The 22,517-nt window shown below is 45.8% G+C and overlaps 1 protein-coding gene across 1 annotated transcript in view; it reads right to left on the reverse strand.

Annotated features, from left to right (window-relative positions):
- Positions 1-22,517, reverse strand: part of LOC115481959 (gastrula zinc finger protein xLCGF3.1-like) — a 29,862-nt gene that overhangs the window by 1,369 nt on the left and 5,976 nt on the right. Inside the window, exon 2 of the mRNA XM_030221845.1 lies at positions 19,564-19,674. Coding sequence (XP_030077705.1) covers positions 19,564-19,674 — 111 coding nt within the window. The remainder of the gene's footprint in view (positions 1-19,563; positions 19,675-22,517) is intronic.

Below are 22,517 nucleotides of genomic sequence, written 5' to 3' on the forward strand. Positions count from 1 at the left end.
TTTTCTCCCCAACCCCCTTTCCAACCTGTTAAGTCATTTTATTGGGAACAATTGCATCAAAATCGAACACAAGTATAAGCAAAAACTTTCGCACAGATACAGCAATGTTGCAATGAGTTATGCAAGAAATTCACCCCTACAACTGCCCCAACTGGAAAGATCTCCCCCCCCACCCTACCTTCCCACTACCCACTTGTGAGCTTTTTAAATGTTCAAAATAAAGCTTCGTGCTCTCGAGGGCATGGTTAGCCACAAAGGCTCCCATACCATGCGGAACCTCTCTCCATCTGTGCTGTCCAGTGATTTCACACGGCATCTATCAAGCCGCATTTGATGTATCATCTGCGCATGCCAGCATGCTAGCGGTGGCATGAGATCTGATCGCCAAGATTTCAAAATCGTGGTAATCCCAAATAAAATTGTCCACTGCACATATCTCTTGAAGCCTTTGGGTGGTGTCGCAGTAAATTTGTAACTAAAAAATAATATCAGCGGTTCACATACTACAGAGCATTCCCACTGTGACTGCAATGAGGAAAGGATGGCCCTCCAAAAGGCCTGCACCAGGGGACAGAGCCAGAACATGTGCCCAAGTGTGGCTGACCCTCCTCCACATCGTGCGCATGTCCCATCACAAGACTCAGTTATTCTGGCTATTCTTTTAGGGTCCATGTAGGTTCTCATAAAAAATCTGTATAACCGTTCACCCTGAGAGACCGAAAAGTGCATTTTGTAAATACTACCCAAGAACCTCTGTCCAGTGTCTGTTGTAACTGTGCAGCCAAGATCCTCAGTCCACGCTTTAGTCACCCTTATGTAATCTATTTCTTGAGTTGTGTCTTTTAATTGCTGTAAGTGAAATCGTAAAGGAACTGAGACCTATGCCCCCAAAGAGTACTGTTCTGTAAGGACATCGATCACGTCCTCCGTGAGATCTGTCCATGTTAAGGAGGACACATAATGTTTTAATTGAGCATAGGCGAAATACTGTGATCTAGAAATACCAAACTCTTCAATTAGCGCATCTAGTGTTTTAATCTGTCCCTCTTCTGTAACTATGTGAGACAAGTAGATAATTCCTTTGTCTTTCCATTGACCAAAAACACTAACCCCTATCCCCGGAGGGAAATCTGGGTTATTACAAATGGGGAGCAGTGGTGTGACTTTTGCACTGAACTTGTATCTCCGACATACCCACCGCCAGGTAGCTCTCATCGGGTGCAAGAGTGGATGTCTTTGGAATACGCTTGGCGGTAAGCTGCATCCCGTATGTAATAGATAGCTAAAGTGAGTCTCAGGGAATACCGCTATCTCTGCCTCTGTGTTAGAAAATTCTGTTGTACCCCGGAACCAATCATTTATGTGACGCATTTCACATGCTACTGAAAGATTCCGTAAACTCAACAGACCCATTCCCCCCTGTTCCCGTGGGGTGGTGATCACCTCCATAGGCAATCTTGGACGCTTGCCCTGCCAGAGAAAGTTCTGTGTGAGCCTATTTAAAGCCCTCTCCTCTTTCACATGCAAAAACAGTGGGAGTTGTTGGAACAAATAAAGCCATCGTGGCGCAATAAGCATGTTAAAAAGTGCGACCCGCCCCCACAGCAAAAGGGGAAGAGCCTGCCACAACTGCAGTTTTTGTTTCATATTCTTTATCATAGGGTCAACATTAATTTGGTATAGAGTCGACAGTTCCCTGGGAATTAATATACCTAAATACTTAAGGGCCTTGTCCACCCACCGCAGCGGGAAATGTCCCCGCCAAGCTTGCTGTAGTGTGTCACCCAATGCCAGTGCACAGGATTTTTGGAGGTTTAATGAAAACCCAGAGAGTCTCCCGTAGTGTTCTATGGTTTCCAGAGTATATTGTAATAAAGTTTGTGGTTCTCTCAGCACCAGCAAGATGTCATCCGCATATGCCAAGGTTTTCACTTCTTCACTCTCAAGAATCACCCCTTTGATGTCCTTTATCCCGTTTAGTGTCCTGATCAAGGGCTCTAGGGAGATGTTAAATAGAAATGGTGACAATGGACACCCCTGTCTCGTTCCTCTGCAAACTGGGAACCATTCTGACCTGCCCCCATTAACCACTATTTGGGCGCCCAACCCTTTATATAGTACCCGAACGGACTGAATGAAAACCTCCGGGAATTCTAGCCACTCCAGCACCTGAAATAAATAGCTCCAATCCACATGATCGAAGGCCTTGGCCGCATCTAAGCTAACCACCATACAAGGTTCTCTTCGACCAGTGCACTGAGCTAATGCAAGAAGAATTCGTCGCACATGTAGAACCGAGTGTCGCTTGGGAACAAACCCCACCTGGGCAGTACTAATTAACTCTGGTATGTATGCTGACATTCTGTTAGCTAAAACTTTTGCCAAAAGTTTGATGTCTACATTGATAAGAGAAATGGGGCGGTATGACTGGATCATCCGCTTGCTTGCCCGGTTTAAGTAATAGCGTGATCAGAGCTGTGTTTTCATTTTGAGGGAATTCCCCATCATCTATTACTGTCTGATAGTACTCAATTAATGGTGCCACTAGGGACAATTGTAGGACTTTATAGAATTCTCCGGAGAAACCATCAGCACCAGGTGCCGTGTTCGTTTTTAGATCTTTGATAGCCCGCTGTAGTTCCCTCGGTTGCAGGGGTGACCCTAAACAATCACGTGCCCCAGGCCCCAGCTTTGACATCCCTGATTTCTCCAGGAACTGGTGCACCGCTTCCCTAGATGGCGGAGCCATAGGAGCATACACATCACTAAAGTGTTTCTGCAACAGTCGTAGTAACTGGATTGTTTTATTATGTACGGTCCCTTGGGCGTCTTTTAAGGCTACAATCGTGCGATTCCCCATCCGGGGACCCATCATCCTGGCCAATACACCTCCTTGCTTGTTCCCATATTTGTGCAGCCTAAATTTGTGATGTAAAAGGTGTTTTTGAGTGTGCTCATGTATCAAGGAATTAATTGTGACCTGCAAGGCTTCATAACTGTCCCTGTGACTTTGAGTAGGGGATGCCATGAACACGTGTTTTGCCTTGCTCAATTGTCTTGTCAAATTAAGAATACTGGCCGCTACTTTTTTCTTTCTAGTTGCCACATAAGAGATCACCTCCCCTCTCATGACTGCTTTAGCAGTGCACCAGAACAGGACAGGGTCAGATCTGTGTTCTGCATTATGTATGGAGAATTCCTCCCATTTTTGCTGTAAGAAAAGGACAAACTCTGGGTCTTTCACCAAATAACCCGGAAACCTCCAGCGTTTCACCATCGGGATCTCCGTCACGACATCCAGCGTGAGCCGCACTGGGGCGTGGTCAGAAACCAACACCTGCTCAATGTCGGTCGCTATGACACACGGGAACAAGGATGCCGAGGCCAAGATATAGTCAAGTCGAGCCCATGACCCATGTGCACGGGATCTGTGTGTGAAGTCCCTCCCCTCAGGGTGAAGAGTCCTCCAGGTATCTATCAATCCAAGGGCAGTCGCGAAGGAAGACAACATGCCCTGACACTGTCCCTGCTCTGGCCCCCGGCTCCTCTGCCCCGTGCAGTCTAACTCTGTATTCATTATTGCATTCAGGTCCCCAGCCAAGACTATCTCCTTTTCACGGTATGGGAGAAGAGCCCTCATCAGGCCAGGAAAGAAAACTGGATCAGAGGGAGTGGGTGCATACACCGATAACAAATATATTTCTTTCCCCTGAATATTAAGCTTAACCATCAAATATCTACCCTCTGTATCCCGCAAAAGAATTTCAGAAGAATAGACTAAGTGTTTGCGATACAAAATAGCTACCCCCCTCTTCTCCCTCCCGATGAAACATAGTCCACCTGTCCCACCCACGTTCTTCTCAACTTTTCGTGCTCTTCATCTGATAATCTGGTTTCCTGGAGACAGGCAATGTCAGCGTGAAGCCACTTTAAATGCGTAAGGACCTTTGCCCGTTTTGTGGGGGAGGAAATCCCCCCCACATTCCAGGTTACTATGTTATATGATGAAGATCTCACTGAGCAAAGGACCCAACAGAAAGACCAGTAACCATACAATAATGGTTGCAGGGGCCCAGCCCTCCCCCCGCACCCAGAACTCTATTGCTATTCCACACAGCATTTTTGATGATTTAACCAATGCATCAACCAGCCCTCTAACACTGATAAGAATTTGCTCACAAGATTCCCCCCTATCTCTAAAACCCTTGTCTTCCCCTTCCCCTCCAACCCCCTCCCTTATAACCCAAAACCCCAAACAAACTTCTGTACTTAGCGATGAATGAACTCTCATCGCTGGTGGTCACCCTGATGCAGGGGTCCCCCCTCCGTCTAGAAACATTCATGCTGCAAAACATAACAGTATAGGAAATTCAAGTTATAACAGTTTACTCCCCACTCTATTAACGTCCCATTCTTCTGATAATGGTATTCCTGCCTTATTTCCAGCTTCACCTGGCACGTGCTGTCTGGCCTTCATGGCGGAGAGTTCAAGTTCTCAGGCTGCAGATTTATAAATTCCAGCGCTGCTTTCTCCGACTCAAACTTTGACCATTTGCCTCCAATTTGAATCTTTAAGGTTGCAGGATATGCCAGGGTAAAGCGAATTTGTTTTTCCACCAACTTGGAGCACACTGGATGAAAGCGCTTACGCTTTTCTTGGATGCCTGCAGGATAATCTGGAAAAATCAGAACCGGAACTCCATCATAGCGTAAGGTGTCTCTTTTAGCTCGGAAACCTTGCATAATTCCTCTTTGTGGATGTAATTATGGATTTTCACAATAACTGCACGTGGTCTTGATTGTTCCGATTGTAGTCTGCCTAAGCGATGCGCTCTCTCGATACAGAAGGCCCCACGGCTGTCTGAGAGCGCGAATTCTTGCTGCAGCCACGTTTCTAGCCGAGGCCCCAAGTTCTTTTTGAGGGGTAGACTCGGGAATACCGATAATTCGGATATTTGATCACCGGGTTCTGCTCTCAAAATCTTCTAGCTTGGCATTCTGAGCTCGAAGTTTCTCTTCAAGCTCCTTGATCACCGGCAAGTGCTTGTTCCAGGAATCTTCCACCTCAGATTCACGGTGTTCTAGCTCTGTCGTGTGCTTCGTGTTGTCAGCCATACTCGCCTCCAGTTTCTCCAGCTGCCCAGCTAGCGATTCAAATCTAGCATTCTGAGCTGCCCCGACCGCTGCTGTCAGCTGTGCTAGTTGTTTGTCAGAAAATTCTGGTTCCGATTCGATCTTAGCGTCCGCCATCTTGGATTTAGCAGCGAGTGGCTGCTATTTGTTTTTGTCACTTTTAGCACTTCTTTTCGCAGATCTGACGGGCATTGGGACAAGGTAGGCTTCCATGCACATTAGTAAAGCTCTCTCACCTTTCCAAATAATCGCCGCGGGAGATTTCAGACAGGTTAAAGTACGATAAACGGAGTGGGAACCCCGGAGCACAGCCTAGCCCCTGCTGCTGCTCTCAGTGCATCACGTGATCCTCACAGTCAAGCTTTTAATGAATGAAACCCCAGAATTCATTGAGACAACAGCTCAGTGAATTGAAGACATCATGAATGTGTCAAGGTTGAAGGAGGACACTTTGAACACAAATTACGAATTACCTATAATGTATTTTCAAACGTCATACTAAGTGATTAAACAATTGCAAAATATTTTGAAACTATGTAAAATTTTCTGGACACTGTGTAGACTTGGTGCCCCTCACTGGAGGAGCCAAATTATACGTAGAACTACCCCTCATATGAACAGACATAAAATGCCACATAGGACTTTTCAAAACACCGAGTAGGTCATTGGCAGATGTGTCAAGAGAGAAAAAGCACACCTCAAAAGCCCTGTCTACATTCATTTCAGTAAGATCAAGTGGCTGTTGAGAGGCATTTGGAAAAGTGACTGCATGAACCTTAGGAATGGTTTAAGACAAAGGAATGAAAGGTGATTTGGGAGGGGGGGGGGACACTATTTCTGGTTCTCCAGATGTCAGAGAACTCTTTCTATAGTACTTGGTGTTATTCTAGCAAAAACATTAGCGGGAGTACAGCTAGATTCACCAGCAGATTTCTTCCATCATACATAACGTCCTTTGTAAATCTACAATTACTTCATGCTTAGGTCACCTTTAGAATGTATTCCTGTAATTGAATTCTGTATTGTGGCCTGACAAACTATCAATTAAAAAGACTGTTGCAGACTGAGAAGTTCTGAGAGAAGAGGACATTTCTCTGATAAGTGAGCGCTATTTTGCTTTGTGCTTTGGGAACTTAAAGATTGGGGTTTAAAGGAGGAATTGTAGGTTAGTGTTAGGCAAAATAAAAATATAAAAAGCAAATTTTATCAACTAATCATAAGTACATAAGTACATAAGTAGTGCCATACTGGGAAAGACCAAAGGTCCATCTAGCCCAGCACCTGTCACCGACAGTGGCCAATCCAGGTCAAGGGCACCTGGCACGCTCCCCAAACGTAAAAACATTTCAGACAAGTTATACCTAAAAATGAGGAATTTTTCCAGTCCATTTAATAGCGGTCTATGGACTTGTCCTTTAGGAATCTATCTAACCCCTTTTTAAACTCCGTCAAGCTAACCGCCCGTACCACGTTCTCCGGCAATGAATTCCAGAGTCTAATTACACGTTGGGTGAAGAAAAATTTTCTCCGATTCGTTTTAAATTTACCACACTGTAGCTTCAACTCATGCCCTCTAGTCCTAGTATTTTGGATAGCGTGAACAGTCGCTTCACATCCACCCGATCCATTCCACTCATTATTTTATACACTTCTATCATATCTCCCCTCAGCCGTCTCTTCTCCAAGCTGAAAAGCCCTAGCCTTCTCAGCCTCTCTTCATAGGAAAGTCGTCCCATCCCCACTATCATTTTCGTCGCCCTTCGCTGTACCTTTTCCAATTCTACTATATCTTTTTTGAGATACGGAGACCAGTACTGAACACAATACTCCAGGTGCGGTCGCACCATGGAGCGATACAACGGCATTATAACATCCGCACACCTGGACTCCATACCCTTCCTAATAACACCCAACATTCTATTCGCTTTCCTAGCCGCAGCAGCACACTGAGCAGAAGGTTTCAGCGTATCATCGACGACGACACCCAGATCCCTTTCTTGATCCGTAACTCCTAACGCGGAACCTTGCAAGACGTAGCTATAATTCGGGTTCCTCTTACCCACATGCATCACTTTGCACTTGTCAACATTGAACTTCATCTGCCACTTGCACGCCCATTCTCCCAGTCTCGCAAGGTCCTCCTGTAATCGTTCACATTCCTCCTGCGACTTGACGACCCTGAATAATTTTGTGTCATCGGCGAATTTAATTACCTCACTAGTTATTCCCATCTCTAGGTCATTTATAAATACATTAAAAAGCAACGGACCCAGCACAGACCTCCATAGTCTTTCCACTCAGTTTTAAAAACTTTGTACCACAGCATTAACAGATAGAATCTAGCAGGCACTGCAGGATCTAGTTTAGTCTTCCCGCCCACCCCTAGGACAACTCTTTATTTATAGTCAGTTATCATAATTAGGGTAACAAGCAAGGAGTGCTCTTACAGAGTTTTAAATACATTTCATTACCATCTAAGAAGGAAACACTAAATAAATCATACAATATACTATATAAACTAAAAGACACTTTTATATTAGGCTAATATCCTTAATACTGTAGCAAGTTTTAAACTATTGAAAAACTCAAAAACACTAAGATGGAGTCAGCAGTCCAGCAGCGAGAGGGGTGCTAGCCAGTCTTGAGTGTCACATGTATGATTATCACCCAGTTGTTGAGATGTCATATGTGTGTGCCCGATGCAAAGAGTTCCTAGTTCTCAGAGAACGTGTCCATTCTCTTGAGGCTAGAGTAGCAGACTTGGTGGAGCTGAGGGAGACAGAGAGGTACATAGAGGAGACCTACAGGGATGCTGTAGAGAAGTCCCACCTCCAGTCTGGGAGCCCCTGTGCTACCTTGGAGGAGGGAGGTCTCCTAGAAGGAAAGCATCACCCTGGTGAAGTATGAAGTACTCTTGTAGCCAGGACCTGCCCACCAGGGGATGTACTATCCTCTCACACCGAATATATGTCTCCAAGTGCTGCCCGGGAGGGAAAGGTTAGGACAGGTGTTGTAGTTGGTGATTCGATCATTAGGTATATAGATAGCTGGGTGGCTGGTGGACGTGAGGATCACCTGGTGACTTGCCTGCCTGGTGCGAAAGTGGCGGACCTCATGCTCACCTAGACAGGATCTTAGATAGTGCTGGGGAGGAGTCCGCTGTCTTGGTACATGTGGGTACCAATGACATAAGAAAATGTGGGAGAAAGGTTCTGGAAGCCAAATTTAGACTCTTAGATAGAAAGCTCAAGTCCAGAACCTCTAGGGTAGCATTTTCTGAAATGCTACCAGTTCCACGTGCAGGGACCAAGAGACATGCAGAGCTCCGGAGTCTCAATGCGTGGATGAGGCCATGGTGCAGGGAGGAGGGTTTTAGATTTGTTAGGAACTGGGCAACATTCTGGGGAAGGGGGAGCCTTTTCTGAAAGGATGGGCTCCACCTTAACCAGGGTGGGACCAGGCTGCTGGAATCGACATTTAAAAAGGAGATAGAGCAGCCTTTAAACTAGAAACGGGAAGGGGGGGGAGGCCGACAGTCGCTCAAAAGCGCATGGTTCCGAATAAGGTATCTTTCAAAGATATCACCAAAACAGGGAAGACAGGGTATCCTGATAGTGAGGTTGCAAAAGAAACCTTGGCAGATCAGGTGTCCTTAAATAAAAATTAAAAAACATACAAAAGATTGCAAATTAATACTGTCAAGTACTGAGCATGATGTAAATAGGAACAAACATAGTTTGAAATGTCTATATGCGAATGCCAGGAGCCTAAGAAATAAGATGGGAAAGTTAGAATATATTGGACTAAATTAAAAATTAGATACAATAGACATCTCTGAGACCTGGTGGAAGGAGGATAACCAGTGGGACACTGTCATACTAGGGTACAAATTATATCATAGTGATAGGGTGGATTAAATTGGTGGAGGGGTAGCATCTGTAGAAATATGGTACAGCCAGGAGCCCCCACCGGAATGGTGGAAGGCCAAGCCTTAGAGCTCAGGCCATATAGAAACCCTGGTCAGGTCAATAATGTAATGGCTAGTATGGCAGGAAGCTTGCTGAGAAAGTAGGACACAGCTTTTAGCCCAGATTAAGGCCTAAATGACCTAAAATTGGAAAAGAATAGTCAAGAAATCTGAAATCAAAATGAAACCTGTCAGCTATAAGATGGATTCTCTGATTTCTGTATCTGAGTTAGAAAAAAACTTGTTTATCTGAGATAATGCCAGGTGCAAGAAAAAAGGGGAAGTAAAAGCTAAGATAGAGGAGGAGGCTTTTCCAGTGGAGCATCTTGTGGTCAAGCAACCTTTGAGTAAACAAGTTTAACATTGAAGTCTATGGAAGCCCATTGATTTGAATGCAGCCAGAAGGGTATAAAAGACAGAGCAAATTTGGGTGGGGTTAGAGAACTCCCAGATGCCATGCAGAGATGCTGATGGATGGGTCTCTCATCCTGCTTGTTAATCTACTTGCCTTGTATTGCTTTGGTGAGTTGGAAAATAAAGCCTAAATATCTGTGCTGCTTATCTTCTCTCTCTTTCTTATACCATATTCAAAGGGGTAACTAATCTTTTGGGTGAAGATGGGTATGAGAAGGTGTTTCTATTTCCTTACACTCACAAGGGGTCAGATGATTGTGGGTACTACTGATAGCCTTCTAGGAGACTGCTCTGGTATGTGGGCAATTGACCAGCCTACCAGAGGGGACACATGGGCCAGTTTTCCCCACGAAATTCACATTGTATATTAAGGAGAGCCTTGAATCAAATAGATTGAAAATTCTGCAGGAAACAAAACACTTCTTGGAATCACTGTGGATTGAAATTCCATGTGTAAAGGGGAAAAGGATAGTGATAGGAGTGTACTACTGTCCACCTGGCCAGGATGAACAGACGGACGCAGAAATTTGAAAGGAAATTAGGGACTCAAACAAACTGGGCAACACAATAATAATGGGTGATTTCAATTACCCCGATATTGACTGGGTAAATGTAACATCAGGGCACGCTAGGGAGGTAAAATTCCTTGATGAAATCAAGGACAGCTTTATGGAGCAGCAGGTATAGGAGCCGATGAGAGAAGGAAAAATTCTAGACCTAGTCCTTAGTGGAGCGCATGATCTGGTGCGGGAGGTAATGGTGCTGGGGCCGCTTGATAACAGTGATCATAATATGATCGGATTTTATATTAGCTCTGAAGTAAGTATACATAGGAAATCAAATACGTTAGCATTTAACTTTAAAAAAGGAGACTATGATAAAATGAGAAGAACGGTGATAAAAAAAATTAGAGGAGCGACTGTGAGGGTCAAAAATTAACATCAGGCGTGGATGCTGTTCAAAAACACCATCCTGGAAGCCCAGGCCAAATATATTCTGCGTATTAAAAAAGGAGGACGGAAGACCAAACGACAGCCGGAGTGGTTAAAAAGGAGGGGGGGGGGGGGGGGGGGGGGGAAGCTATTAGAGCTAAAAGAAAATCCTTCAGAAAATGGAAAGAAACGACTGAAAATAAGAAACAGCATAAGGAATGTCAAGTCAAATGCAAAGCGCTGATAAGGAAGGCTTAGAGGGACTTCAAAAAAAAGATTGTGTTGGAGGCAAAAACACATAGTAAAATTTTTTTAGGTATATTAAAAGCAGGAAGCCGGCAAAAGAATCGGTTGGACCGCTAGATGACCGAGGAGTAAAAGGGGCAAATCAGGGAAGACAAAGCTGTAGAGGAGAGATTAAACGAATTCTTTGCTTCAGTCTTCACTGAGTAAGATTTGGGTGGGATACCAGTGCCAGAAATGGTATTCAAAGCTGACGAGTCGGAGAAACTTAATTAATTCTCTGTAAACCTGGAGGACGTAATGGGGCAGTTTTACAAACTGAAGAGTAGCAAATCTCCTGGACCAGATGGTATTCATCCCAGAGTACTGATAGAACTGAAAAATGAGCTTGCGGAGCTATTTTTCGTAATATGTAATTGATCCTTATAATCGAGCGTGGTACCGGAAGACTGGAGGGTGGCCAATGTAACGACAATTTTTTAAAAAGGTTCCAGAGGAGATCCGGGAAATTATAGACCGGTGAGTCTGACGTCGGTGCCGGGCAAAATGGTAGAGACTATTATTAACTTCTACTACTTAACATTTCTAAAGTGCTACCAGGTTACGCAGTGCTGTACAATTTTAAAGAACAAAATTACAGAGCATATTCAAAACCATGGATTAATGAGACAAAGTCAACATGGATTTAGTGAAAGGAAATCGTGCCTCACCAATCTACTACATTTTTTTGAAGGGGTGAACAAACATGTGGATATAGGTGAGCCAGTTCATATTGTGTATCTGGATTTTCAGAAGACGTTTGACAAAGTACCTCATGAAAGACTCCAGAGGAAATTGGAGAGTCATGGGATAGGAGGTAGTGTTCTATTGTGGATTAAATACTGGTTAAAAGATAGAAAACAGAGAGTAGTGTTAAATGGTCAGTATTCTCAATGGAGAAGGCTAGTTAGTGGGTTCCCCAGGGGTCTGTGCTGGGACCGCTGCTTTTTAACATATTTATAAATGATCTAGAGATGGGAGTAACTAGTGAGGTAATTAAATTTGCTGATGACACAAAGTTATTCAAAATTGTTAAATCGCAGGAGGATTGTGAAAAATTATAAGAGGACCTTACGAGACTGGGCGTCTAAATGGCAGAAGACGTTTAATGCGAGTAAGTGCAAAGTGATGCATGTGGGAAAGAGGAACCCGAATTATAGCTACGTCATGCAAGGTTCCACATTAGGAGTCACGGACCAAGAAAGGGATCTAGGTGTAGTCGTTGATGATACGTTGAAACCTTCTGCTCAGTGTGCTACTGCGGCTAAGAAAGCAAATAGAATGTTAGGTATTATTAGGAAAGGAATGGAAAATAAAAATGAGGATGTTATAATGCCTTTGTATCGCTCCAAGGTAAGACCGCACCTCGAATATTGTGTTCAATTCTGGTCGCCGCATCTCAAAAAAGATATAGTGGAATTAGAAAAGGTGCAGAGGAGGGCGACGAAAATGATAAAGGGGATGGGACGACTTCCCTATAAGGAAAGGCTAAAGCGGCTAGGGTTCTTCAGCTTGGAGAAAAGGCGGCTGAGGAGAAATATGATAAAGGTCTATAAAATAATCAGTGGAGTTGAACGGGTAGATGTGAAGCGTCTGTTTACGCTTTCCAAAAATACTAGGACTAGGGAGCATGCAATGAAACTACAATGTAGTAAATTTAAAACGAATTGGAGAAAATGTTTCTTCACTCAACATGTAATTAAACTCTGGAATTCGTTGCCAGCGAATGTGGTAAAGGCGGTTAACTTAGCAGAGTTTTAAAAACGTTTGGATGGCTTCCTAAAGGAAAAGTCCATAGACCGTTATTAAATGGACTTGGGGAAAATCCACTATTTCTGGGATAAGCAGTATAAAATGTTTTGTACTTTTTGGGGATCTTGCCAGGTATTTGTGACCTGGATTAGCCACTGTTGCAAAAAGGATGCTGGGCTTGATGGACCTTTGGTCTTTCCCAGTATGGCAATACTTATGTACTTGTATTTATTAAGGAATAAAAAAGTCTTTCACCATCTTACAGCATGAACAAATTTGATGACAACTCTGCCATTGTACTCAAACTATCAGGGAAAACTGAAGTTTTCAACCTCAATATGGACCCTCAGTTTACTTATTTATTGGGAGTTATTAACTGTCTTTATGAAGAGATTCATCCAAAGCGGTGTACAGCAGATAGAGCTTGACTTAACAAAAATGATTCATGGAACAATTCTTTAAAAAAGGGAAGTAAATATATATTTGTACAACTTCACTGTGAGACAAACTACAGTAAAGCGAAGATACTTACCTGTAGCAGATATTCTCCGAGGACAGCAGGCTGACAATTCTCACAAGTGGGTCTACGTCCGCGTCGGCCAGAGAACTGGCATGGTTAAATAGCGACCGCGTCCCTCAGTTTAGTAAAGAGCAAAAAGGAAAGAAAGAGACAACTCCAAGGGGAGGAGGGCGGGTTTGTGAGGTTTATCAGCCTGCTGTCCTCAGAGAACATCTGCTACAGGTTAAGTATCTTCGCTTTCTCTAAGATCAAGCAGGCTGAGTAATCCTCACAAGTGGGGTATCCCTAGCATCCAGGCTCACTCAAAACAACAAACAATGGTCAACAGAGCCTTGCAACGGCAAGCACATAACATAGATTAACCTGAAACTATACACAGCTAGTTGAGAGTGCAGCCTGGAACAGAATAAAACGGGCCTAGAAGGGTGGAGTTGGATTCTAGACTCCAAACAGATTCTGCAGCACTGATTGTCCAAACCGACTGTCACGTCGGGTATCCTGCTCAAGGAAGTAATGATATGTGAATGTGTGGACCAAAGACCACGTCGCAGCCTCGCAAACCTCTTCAATATAGGCTGACTTCAAGTGGGCCACTGACAAAGCCATGGCTCTGACATTGTGAGCCTCGCCATGACCTTCCAGAGTCAGGCCTGCCTGGCATAAACGAAGGAAATGCAATCTGCTAGTCAACTGGAAATAGCGCGTTTCCCGATGGCGACTCCCCTCCTATTCGGATCAAAAGAAACAGCTGGGCGGACTGTCTGAAGGGCTTTGTCCACTACATGAAAAAGGCCAATGTTCTCTTGCAGTCCAAGGTGTGCAATCTCCTTTCGCCAGGGTGGGCATGAGGATAGGGAAAGAATGTTGGCAAGACAATCGACTGGTTCAGATGGTACTCCGACATCACCTTTGGCAGGAACGTAGGGTGCATGCGGAGAACTACTCTATTGTGATGAAACTTAGTATAAGGTGCATCCACTACCAAGGGCTGAAGCTCATTGACTCTACGAGCTGAAGTAACAGCCACCAAGAAATGGATGTCCCAAGGTCAGATTTGATCGAATTGTCCACCACTGAAGGCAGCTGACAACCTCGGTGGACACCTGGATGACATCTTTGAGATTCCCCGTGGCTTGACACCACCACTGGGAAGCTAGGGCATTGAACAGATCTCATGTGAAGGTGTGCCATGAGTGTCACGTGAACCGTGGAGACCATGTAGCCTCTCAACATCTGCCGTGCTGTGACTTCCGAGATGTCCGAAACTTTGGAGACAATGGACAGGAGGCTGTCCGCCCGCGTCTCGGGAAGGGAGACTCAAACAGTTCTCATGTCGAACAAGGCTACAATGAACTCCAATTGGGTAATTGACAACAAATCCCAGTAGTTCTAGCACCTGAATAGTCCTCTGCATGGACTCCTGAGCACTGTCCTCCGAGGTGCTCTTCACCAGCCAATTATCGAGATAAGGGAATACATACACTTTCAGTCCGCGTAGCGAGACACTGCGACTACTGCTAGACATTTTGTAAAGACCCTGGGAGCTGACACTAGGCTAAAGGGCAGCACGCAGTACTGAAAGTGCTGCATCCCCAACCAAAATCAAAGATACTTCCTGTGAGCAGCAAGTATCGAGATGTGCGTGTATGCATCCTTCAAGTCCAGAGAGCATAGTCAATTGTTCTCCTGAATCTTGGGAAGAAGGCTGCCCAGGGAAACCATCCTGAACTTTTCTCAGACCAGGCATTTGTTCAGGGCCCTGAGGTCTAAGATGGGATGCATCCTCCCGTCTTTTTCTGCAAAGAAAGTACCTGGAATAGAATCCCTGCCTTCCACATAGGCCTTGAGAAATGCGGAGAGTTCATCTGCAAGTATCTGTTTGTGCCGAGAGCTGATTGAATACGCTCTCAGTGGGCAATCTGGAAGTTTGGATTTCAAATTGAGGGTATATCCTACCCAAACTATTGGAAGAACCCACCGGCTGGATGTTATGAGAGGCCACCTTTGGTGAAAAAACATTAACCTTCCTCCAACCGGCAAGTCATTCGTCACGGACACTTTTATGGCGGCAATGTTCTCCTGGAGCCAGTCAAAAGCCCATCCCTTGCTTTTGCTGGGGGCAGTTGGGACCTTAGGCGCACGCTGTTGACGAGAACAAGTGTGCTGGGGTTGAGCCTGAGCAGGCTGGTGAGCCACAGGAGTGTTCCTATGCCTAGAATAGGAATAGGGAGCACTCCGGGACCCACCAAAATACCTCCTGGATGAGGAGGCGGAGGCAGAAGGCACCCAGTGGGAATGAGAAGCCATAGCATCATTATGCTTCTTGATCTGGTCAACCAGATCTTCCACCTTCTCCCCCTGGCACGGAACATCCGCCATCCTCTGCTGAACCGAATGGTCAAGGTCATAAACACGCAGCAATAAGAGTCTGTGCATTGCTGTACCCAGAGCAGAAATGTGGGATGCCACATCGCAGGTGTCATAGGTACCCCTGGCAAGGAATTTGCGACATGCCTTCTGCTGCCTAATCAACTGGCAAAAAGGCTCGGCCTGCTCTGGAGGGAGGGCATCAACCAAGGTAGACAGCTGACGCACCGTGTTCTGCAAGTGGATGTTCGTAAAGAGCTGGTAGGACTGTATAAGGGAAATGAGCATATAGGCCTGATACATCTTTCTCCCAAAAGAATCCAGGGTTCTAGCTTCTCTACCTGGGGACGCTGAGGCATAGTCCCTAGAACTCCTGACCTTTTGAGAGTGGAGTCCACCAACATTGAGTTGTGAGGTAACTGAGACCTCATCAAGCCAGGGTCCCTGTGGATCCGGTACTGGGAGTCAAGCATCTTCGGAATAACAGGGCCAAACAGAGGGGACGCCCAATTTCGCATAAGGGCTTCTTTGAGTACCTTATGCAAGGGGGTTGTCACTGCCTCTTTAGGTGGAGAAGTGTAGTCCAGGACCTCAAACATCTCAGCCCTGGGCTCATCTTCTACTTCCACAGGGAATGGAATGGCCTGAGCCATTTCCCGCACAAAAGAGGAAAAGGAGAGGCTCTCTAGTGGAGACAGTCTCCTCTCAGGCATAGGAGAAGGTTCAGAGGGAATCCCATAGGACTCATCTGAGGAGAAGTACCTGGGATCTTCCTCTGACTACTATGAGCGGTCCTCGGTGTCAGAGAGCACTTCCCTCAGTGACTTCCGACCCCTTACCCGCCTTGATGCCGAAAACCGATGGTCTCTATGGCGATGTTGAATGGCTGACTCTCATCGACTGCGGCAAAGCTTCCTCCACCGATGTTGATGGAGTGCCAGCCTGGGTGGCAGTCGATACTAGTGCCTCAAGCGGCATCGGTGATCACACCACGGGTGGAGGGCCAGACGTAGCTGCAGCAGGCAACACAGTAGGCGTAAGCACCTCTGATGCAGTGGTACACAGCAGTCCTTCTAGAAGCTCTGGAAGCAAGGCCCGGAACCGCTCGTTGACAGCCACCATCGGGAAAGAAGGCGGGGTCGGTGGAACCTCAAGCTGCAGAATCGGTTGGGGCTGTGGAGGAGGTTGACTGCCCGGAGACTGGCGCAACGACACCTCTTGAATGGAGGGGGAGCGCTCCTCTCAGTGGTGCCGCTTTTCCGGTGCAGAGTCTCTCGGCGCTCCCGGCACCATGAGTCGAAGGGGATTGGTGTTGATGCTTCTTCAACTTGGAAGGATGCATCTCACCGAGGCTCTGCGGTGCTAATAAGGATGACGTCGAATCCCCAGGTCGTTTCGGGGTCGGGTCCGACGATGGACGGTCTCGGTGGGCTTGCATAGCAGGAGTCCTCGAGGCAGGTGGAGACCCACTCGAAGCCTCACTGCTCCCAGTGTGTTTTGGTCTCTGGGCAGTCATGGGTACCTCAACTCCAGACGTCAATGCTTCCATCGATGCAAACGTCGAAGGACCGGACTTACCTCCAAAAAGTTTCGCTCGTTGGGCTTCTTGGGCCAGTTGAGTCCTTTTCTTTTTACAAGACAAAGGCCACAATGAGCCGGGCTATGGTCGGGCCCAAGGCACTGAATACACCACAAATGGGTATCAGTACCTCAGATGATCCGGTTGAAGCCACTGGGAGTCTTCAATGACATGGAAGGGAAGATGGCCACAGCTAAATTAAATGAGTCAATGGTGTTGGCTAAAAAAGGACACCAAAAAGAAAACAGAAACCCGGACAAGCAGCCTAAGGCGGCTGCACCAAAAACAAAAGGAAACTTAAAACAGGGCAAAACAAAACTAGGAAATAAAGGATCTCCTGCTTAAAAATAGAAAAGGAAAGAAAATCACTACAAAAAAAAATGGGAAAAATACCGAAGGAAGGGCACATGAAGGGTTTTCCCGGGCTGACAAGAACAAAGCTGGGGCTCCAGACGCTGAAAAAACAAAACTAAGAAACACGGTTGCGTAGTGGCCGGGAAGGCACTCCGCACATGTGCGGTTTGGTGCTGAGCGTGCCAAGGAAGGCTCTAGCAAAATTTTGCTATTTAACCATGCCGGTTCCCGGGCCAACGCGGATATCGACCCACTTGTGAGAATTATACAGCCTGCAAGATGGTTTTATTTGTTGCAAATGCTTCCCATTCGAATAACAAGATTTTATTCTCTCTTCAGGACACTGGCTTTACATTTTTAAGGCAAAGTGACCCATCGCATGTTTTCTTGTCAGCTGGCTCAAATGGTTACAGATCAGGCCACTGCCTTCTCCTTTGCTGAATTTGAGCTTTGGAAACACTTCACTGCAGTTTAGAGGCTGAAGCCTTAAAGTTGCAGCTTATGACTTTCTTCTTTGAACATGCACGGCTGAAAAAAATGTCAGATTTTCTAGGTTTTATGGTCAGGTCTAAGTTTTTATAAACGTCTACATGTGTGGTAATAATGAAGGTCTTTTTTATTCTGGTTTTTGTACATTACTGTACAGTTTATCTAATACTATTAAGGTTCATGTGGCATCTGCTTCAATTAATTCTATTTACTTAGGTGGAATATAAATATCTACCATAATAAAACTCACCCTCAACGTTCTGAGGACACTGATGTCAGTGAAGCCAAGCTCTGACTTCCTTCAAAAAGGTTCGAAGGTTCATGGTTGTGAAGCCACCAAAATCGCTCCGGGCCCCGCCCTCGAGGGCGGAGCAATGGCAGAACAACGAAGGGGTTGGCAGGGAGGGAGGCAGGGAGGCGGGGGTGGGCCAGGGAGGGAGGGAGGGGTGTTGGCGACAAAAACCTTACTAGGGCCCGTTTCATTTGCTCTGACACGGGCTTCTTTTACTAGTGTAAAATAAATCATGAATTATTTATTTATTTGCTGCATTTGTACCCCGCATTTCCCCACCTATTTGCAACCTATGTTGCAAAAGGTATAATCATAAACAGAGTAAGAGGTATGCTCTAATTTAACATATTACTGTGTAAGAAATTAGGTACATAGGTCAGTAGAATTATTTACATAACACAAAATAAAACAGGTAAGATATAATGACTAATAGTGATAATGTGATTAACATAATCAAATTAGAAGGGATCAGTATTAGTTGGTTCAGATGTAGAATGGAATCAAGTCATTAAGGAGGATTTTTATTGTAATTATGTCTCCCAAAGTTACAAGATCAAAGCACAGACACTCAGATGACAACATGGGTTTGGTAATCTCTTACTCTTCTTTACAATGTTTAATTCTCACTTGTGCTCTGTAATATCTCCTCTTACTCTGTACAATATTACTCAACTATACTGTGTAATAATTCTTAAACCTTGGCTGTGCTCCATAATACCTCCTTTTATTCACTATAGTATTACTCATCAGTGGTCTGTAATTTATTTATTTATTAAGATGTATTTACCGCCTTTTTGAAGGAATTCACTCAAGGTGGTGTACAATAAGAATAAATCAAACATGAGCAATTGGCAATTACAGCAGTAAAAATATTCAAATAATACAAAGTATGACATAGTTACTACTTACAATGCCTAACGCTCATTTCCTTCTGCACCCATTTCCTCCTATGTTCAATTTACTTATCAGTTAACCCCATTAATATTGCGTTTACTACAAATTGTATATTCTTTTTTACGACTTTGTAATTCTTCATATTGTTACTATGTAAGCCGCATTGAGCCTGCCATGTGTGGGAAAGCGCGGGGTACAAATGTAATAAATAAAAATAATAATAAAACACAATACGTAATAAAACATTTTAATTGATAGTGAAGGATATAAGCAAAGATGGAACATATAGGTAGATGAGAGTAAGAGGAGTTAGAAAATAAGGTGACTAATTTAAAGAAAGTTGCACATGAGGTCAGAGAGATGGTTAAATATTATTTCAGCTAGGGTAGGAGTGGATAAACATGTCCTGCTGCAGTATGTGCAGCCCATGTCATTCCTTGTGTGCTTGTGAAAATAACAAGTAATTTAATTCTTCCATTAAAGGCCTGGTTGTAATACCCTGTAATACCTCCTCTTGTTCTGTACATTCATTTTATTCATTTGTATTCTGTAATACCTGCTCTTACTCTGTACAGTATTATTACTCACCTGTGTCTGAGTGAGTAACTTCTCTCTCTCTTGACTCATGGGGATCCCAGACATACGGCTCTTCCTCTTGTTTCATCCTTGATAATATATCAGGACTTTCCTCATCACAGCCTGTTTCCAGGAATAAAAACATAATATTAGCTGTATTTTCCATATATTCACAGAAAAATAGACAGCAGTAGTTCTCAAGGGAAAAGCATATGATGGATCTGTTCTCCGAGGACAAGCAGGCTCCATATTCTTACGTGTGGGTCGTCATCTGCGACGGCCCAGGAGACCGGAACTTTTCTTTAGAAAAAACTAGAAGTTTGTAGAGTGCTCGCCTGCGCGGGCCCGAGCACACCACGCATCCGCGAGCCGCTTCCCACCCGCGACGCGTGACTGAACTAGTTTCTTTTCTTCTGCACTTGAGGAGAGTTGGTTTTTTGCGTTTTATGCGCCCCTTTTCTCCTTTTTACTTCTTTTCTCTTCATAATAAATAAATAAAAAAAAGTTACTGTTCCTCTATTTTCTAGTTTTTTTTCTTCCCGCTTGAAAGTTTCCTTTCTTTTTCCGTTTGCGGCTGCCCTCAGGCCGCGTTTTTTTCCCTTTTTTTATTGTGCCTTTTTCTTTGGCACAATCGAGCCGTTTAATTTCGCAGATGCTATTTTTCCGCCCATGTCATCGAGGACTCCCAGCGGCTTCAAACGCTGTACTCGCTGCAACCGGACCATTTTGAGTACTGACCCCCACGCGTGGTGCCTTCAGTGTCTTGGGCCCGATCATCTTCTGGCTGCTTGTAAGCTGTGCAAGCTGATGAAAAAGAAGACCCAGGTAGCTTGAGAGGCTCAGCGCAAGAGGCTTTTTCCGGATCGGTCTGGTCCCTCGACGTCAGCATCGACATTGGTACCGAGATCGGTGGCATCGGTGTCGAGGGAAGCAGCATCGAGAGTACAGGTAATGGCTGCCGAGAGACCACTTACAGCTGGGAGCAGCGAGGCATCGAGTGGGTCTCCACCCGTCTCGAGGCCTACTGCTATGCAGGCCCCCCGGTACCGACCGTTGTCGGACCCGGACCCGAGGAGGCGTGAGGATTCCACGTCCTCCTCATTGGTACTGAGGAGTGTCGATGACGGGCGTCGAGCGAAGGCTAAGCAACATCGCCATCGATCTCCTTCCAGACACGGTACCAAGAACTCCGGGGAGCTGAGGGATTCGGCACCCGAGAAGCATCGGCGCCGGGAGGACTGCTCACCCTCCATTCAGAAGGTGCCAATGCATCGGTCGTCCGGCAGCCTGGTACCGGCTCTCGACCCCCCTCAGACTCTGGCACCGATTCCTGCACCAGCCCCACAGCCTTTTTCGATGGCAGGTCTTGATGAGCGTCTCCGGGCCATTCTTCCAAAAATTCTGGAAGGACATACCGGGGGTGCTTGCGCCTCCCGTACCTACTGCTGAGACGGCATCTGGCCCATCTCCTGTGAGGAGGTCCCCGCCCTCGGTACCACTTGCGGCACCGGAGCCCAGGCAGGGGTCGATTTCTCAACATCCCCCACGAGGACGTCAATCCTCGAAGTCGAGACAGGCTCAGGTTCGGGCTGCTCTTTGAGAGCATCTGTCCAATACTGAAAAGCAGCACTCATGGGGAGAGGAGGAAGACCCCAGGTATTTTTCTGAAGAAGACTCCCAGAGGTTTCCTTCTGATCCTACTCCGCCTATTGAAGTTAGACAATCTCCACCTGAGAGTTTTACTTTTTCATCTTTAGTGCAGGAAATGTCTAAGGACATCCCATTTCCCATGAAGGCTGTGGATGAGCCCAGGGCTGAGATGTTCGAGGTCCTGGATTATCCTTCTCCGCCTGCAGAGGTTGCAACGGCCCCCCTGCACAATACACTCAGGGAAGTGATGTTGCGGAATTGGTCTTGCCCTCTCTCTAATTTAGTTGTCAACAAAAAGTCCCAGTACAGAATCCATGGTGAACCTGTGATGGTGAAATTCCAACTTCCTCACAATTCTATGGTGGTGGACTCTGCTCTCAGAAGAGCTAAGAGTACTAGAGACTATGCTTCGGCGCCCCCGGGCAGAGAGTCTAGGACCTTGGATTATTTTGGGAGCCGAATGTATCAGGCTGGAATGCTCACCGCCAAGATCCAAACATACCAGCTGTACACCAGCATTCACTTACGGAATTTGGTTAAGCAACTGTTCAGTTTAGTGGAAGCTCTTCCTCCGGAGCTTGCTGAACCTTTTCACCAGGTGGTAAGGCAGCAGAAGGCGTGTCACAAATTCCTGGCCAAAGGGGCTTACGACACTTTTGATGGCGCATCCTGAGTAGCTGCTCAGGGTATCGTGATAAGCAGACTCTCATGGCTGCGTGTCTCGGACCTGGATCAGAAGACCCAGCAGCGAATGGCGGATGTTCCTTGCCAGGGGGATAATCTTTTTGGAGAGAAGGTTGAGGATATGGTCGATACCCTCAAGAAGCATCATGATGCAATGGATTCTCTCTCCCGCCGGACGCCTTCTGCTACTACCTCCTCCACTAGGAGGTTTTTTGGAAGGAGGAGGAGTGCTCCCTATTCCTATAATAGGCGTAGGTACACTCCTACCTCTCAACAGCCTGTTCAAGCTCGCTCCCAGCAGGCTCACTCTCGTCAGCAGCGTGCGCCTAAGGCCCCTCCGCCTCCCCAGCAAAAGCAAGGGACGGGCTTTTGACTGGCTCCAGAGCAGCATAGCCGAGGTAAGTGTGTCCATGCCGCACGATCTGCCTGTTGGGGGGAGGTTGATATTTTTTCACCAAAGGTGGCCTCTTATAACCGCCAACAGGTGTATTCTTCAAATAGTCCGGTTAGGATACACTCTCAATCTGGAATCAAAACCTCCAAATTGCCCGCCGGGAGCTCAATCCTAAAGCTCCCAGCACAAGCAGGTACTTGCAGAGGAACTCTCCACCCTTCTAAAGGCCAATGCGGTC

This window comes from Microcaecilia unicolor, chromosome 1, assembly GCF_901765095.1.
Source record: "Microcaecilia unicolor chromosome 1, aMicUni1.1, whole genome shotgun sequence".
Classification (NCBI taxonomy): Eukaryota; Metazoa; Chordata; class Amphibia; order Gymnophiona; family Siphonopidae; genus Microcaecilia; species Microcaecilia unicolor.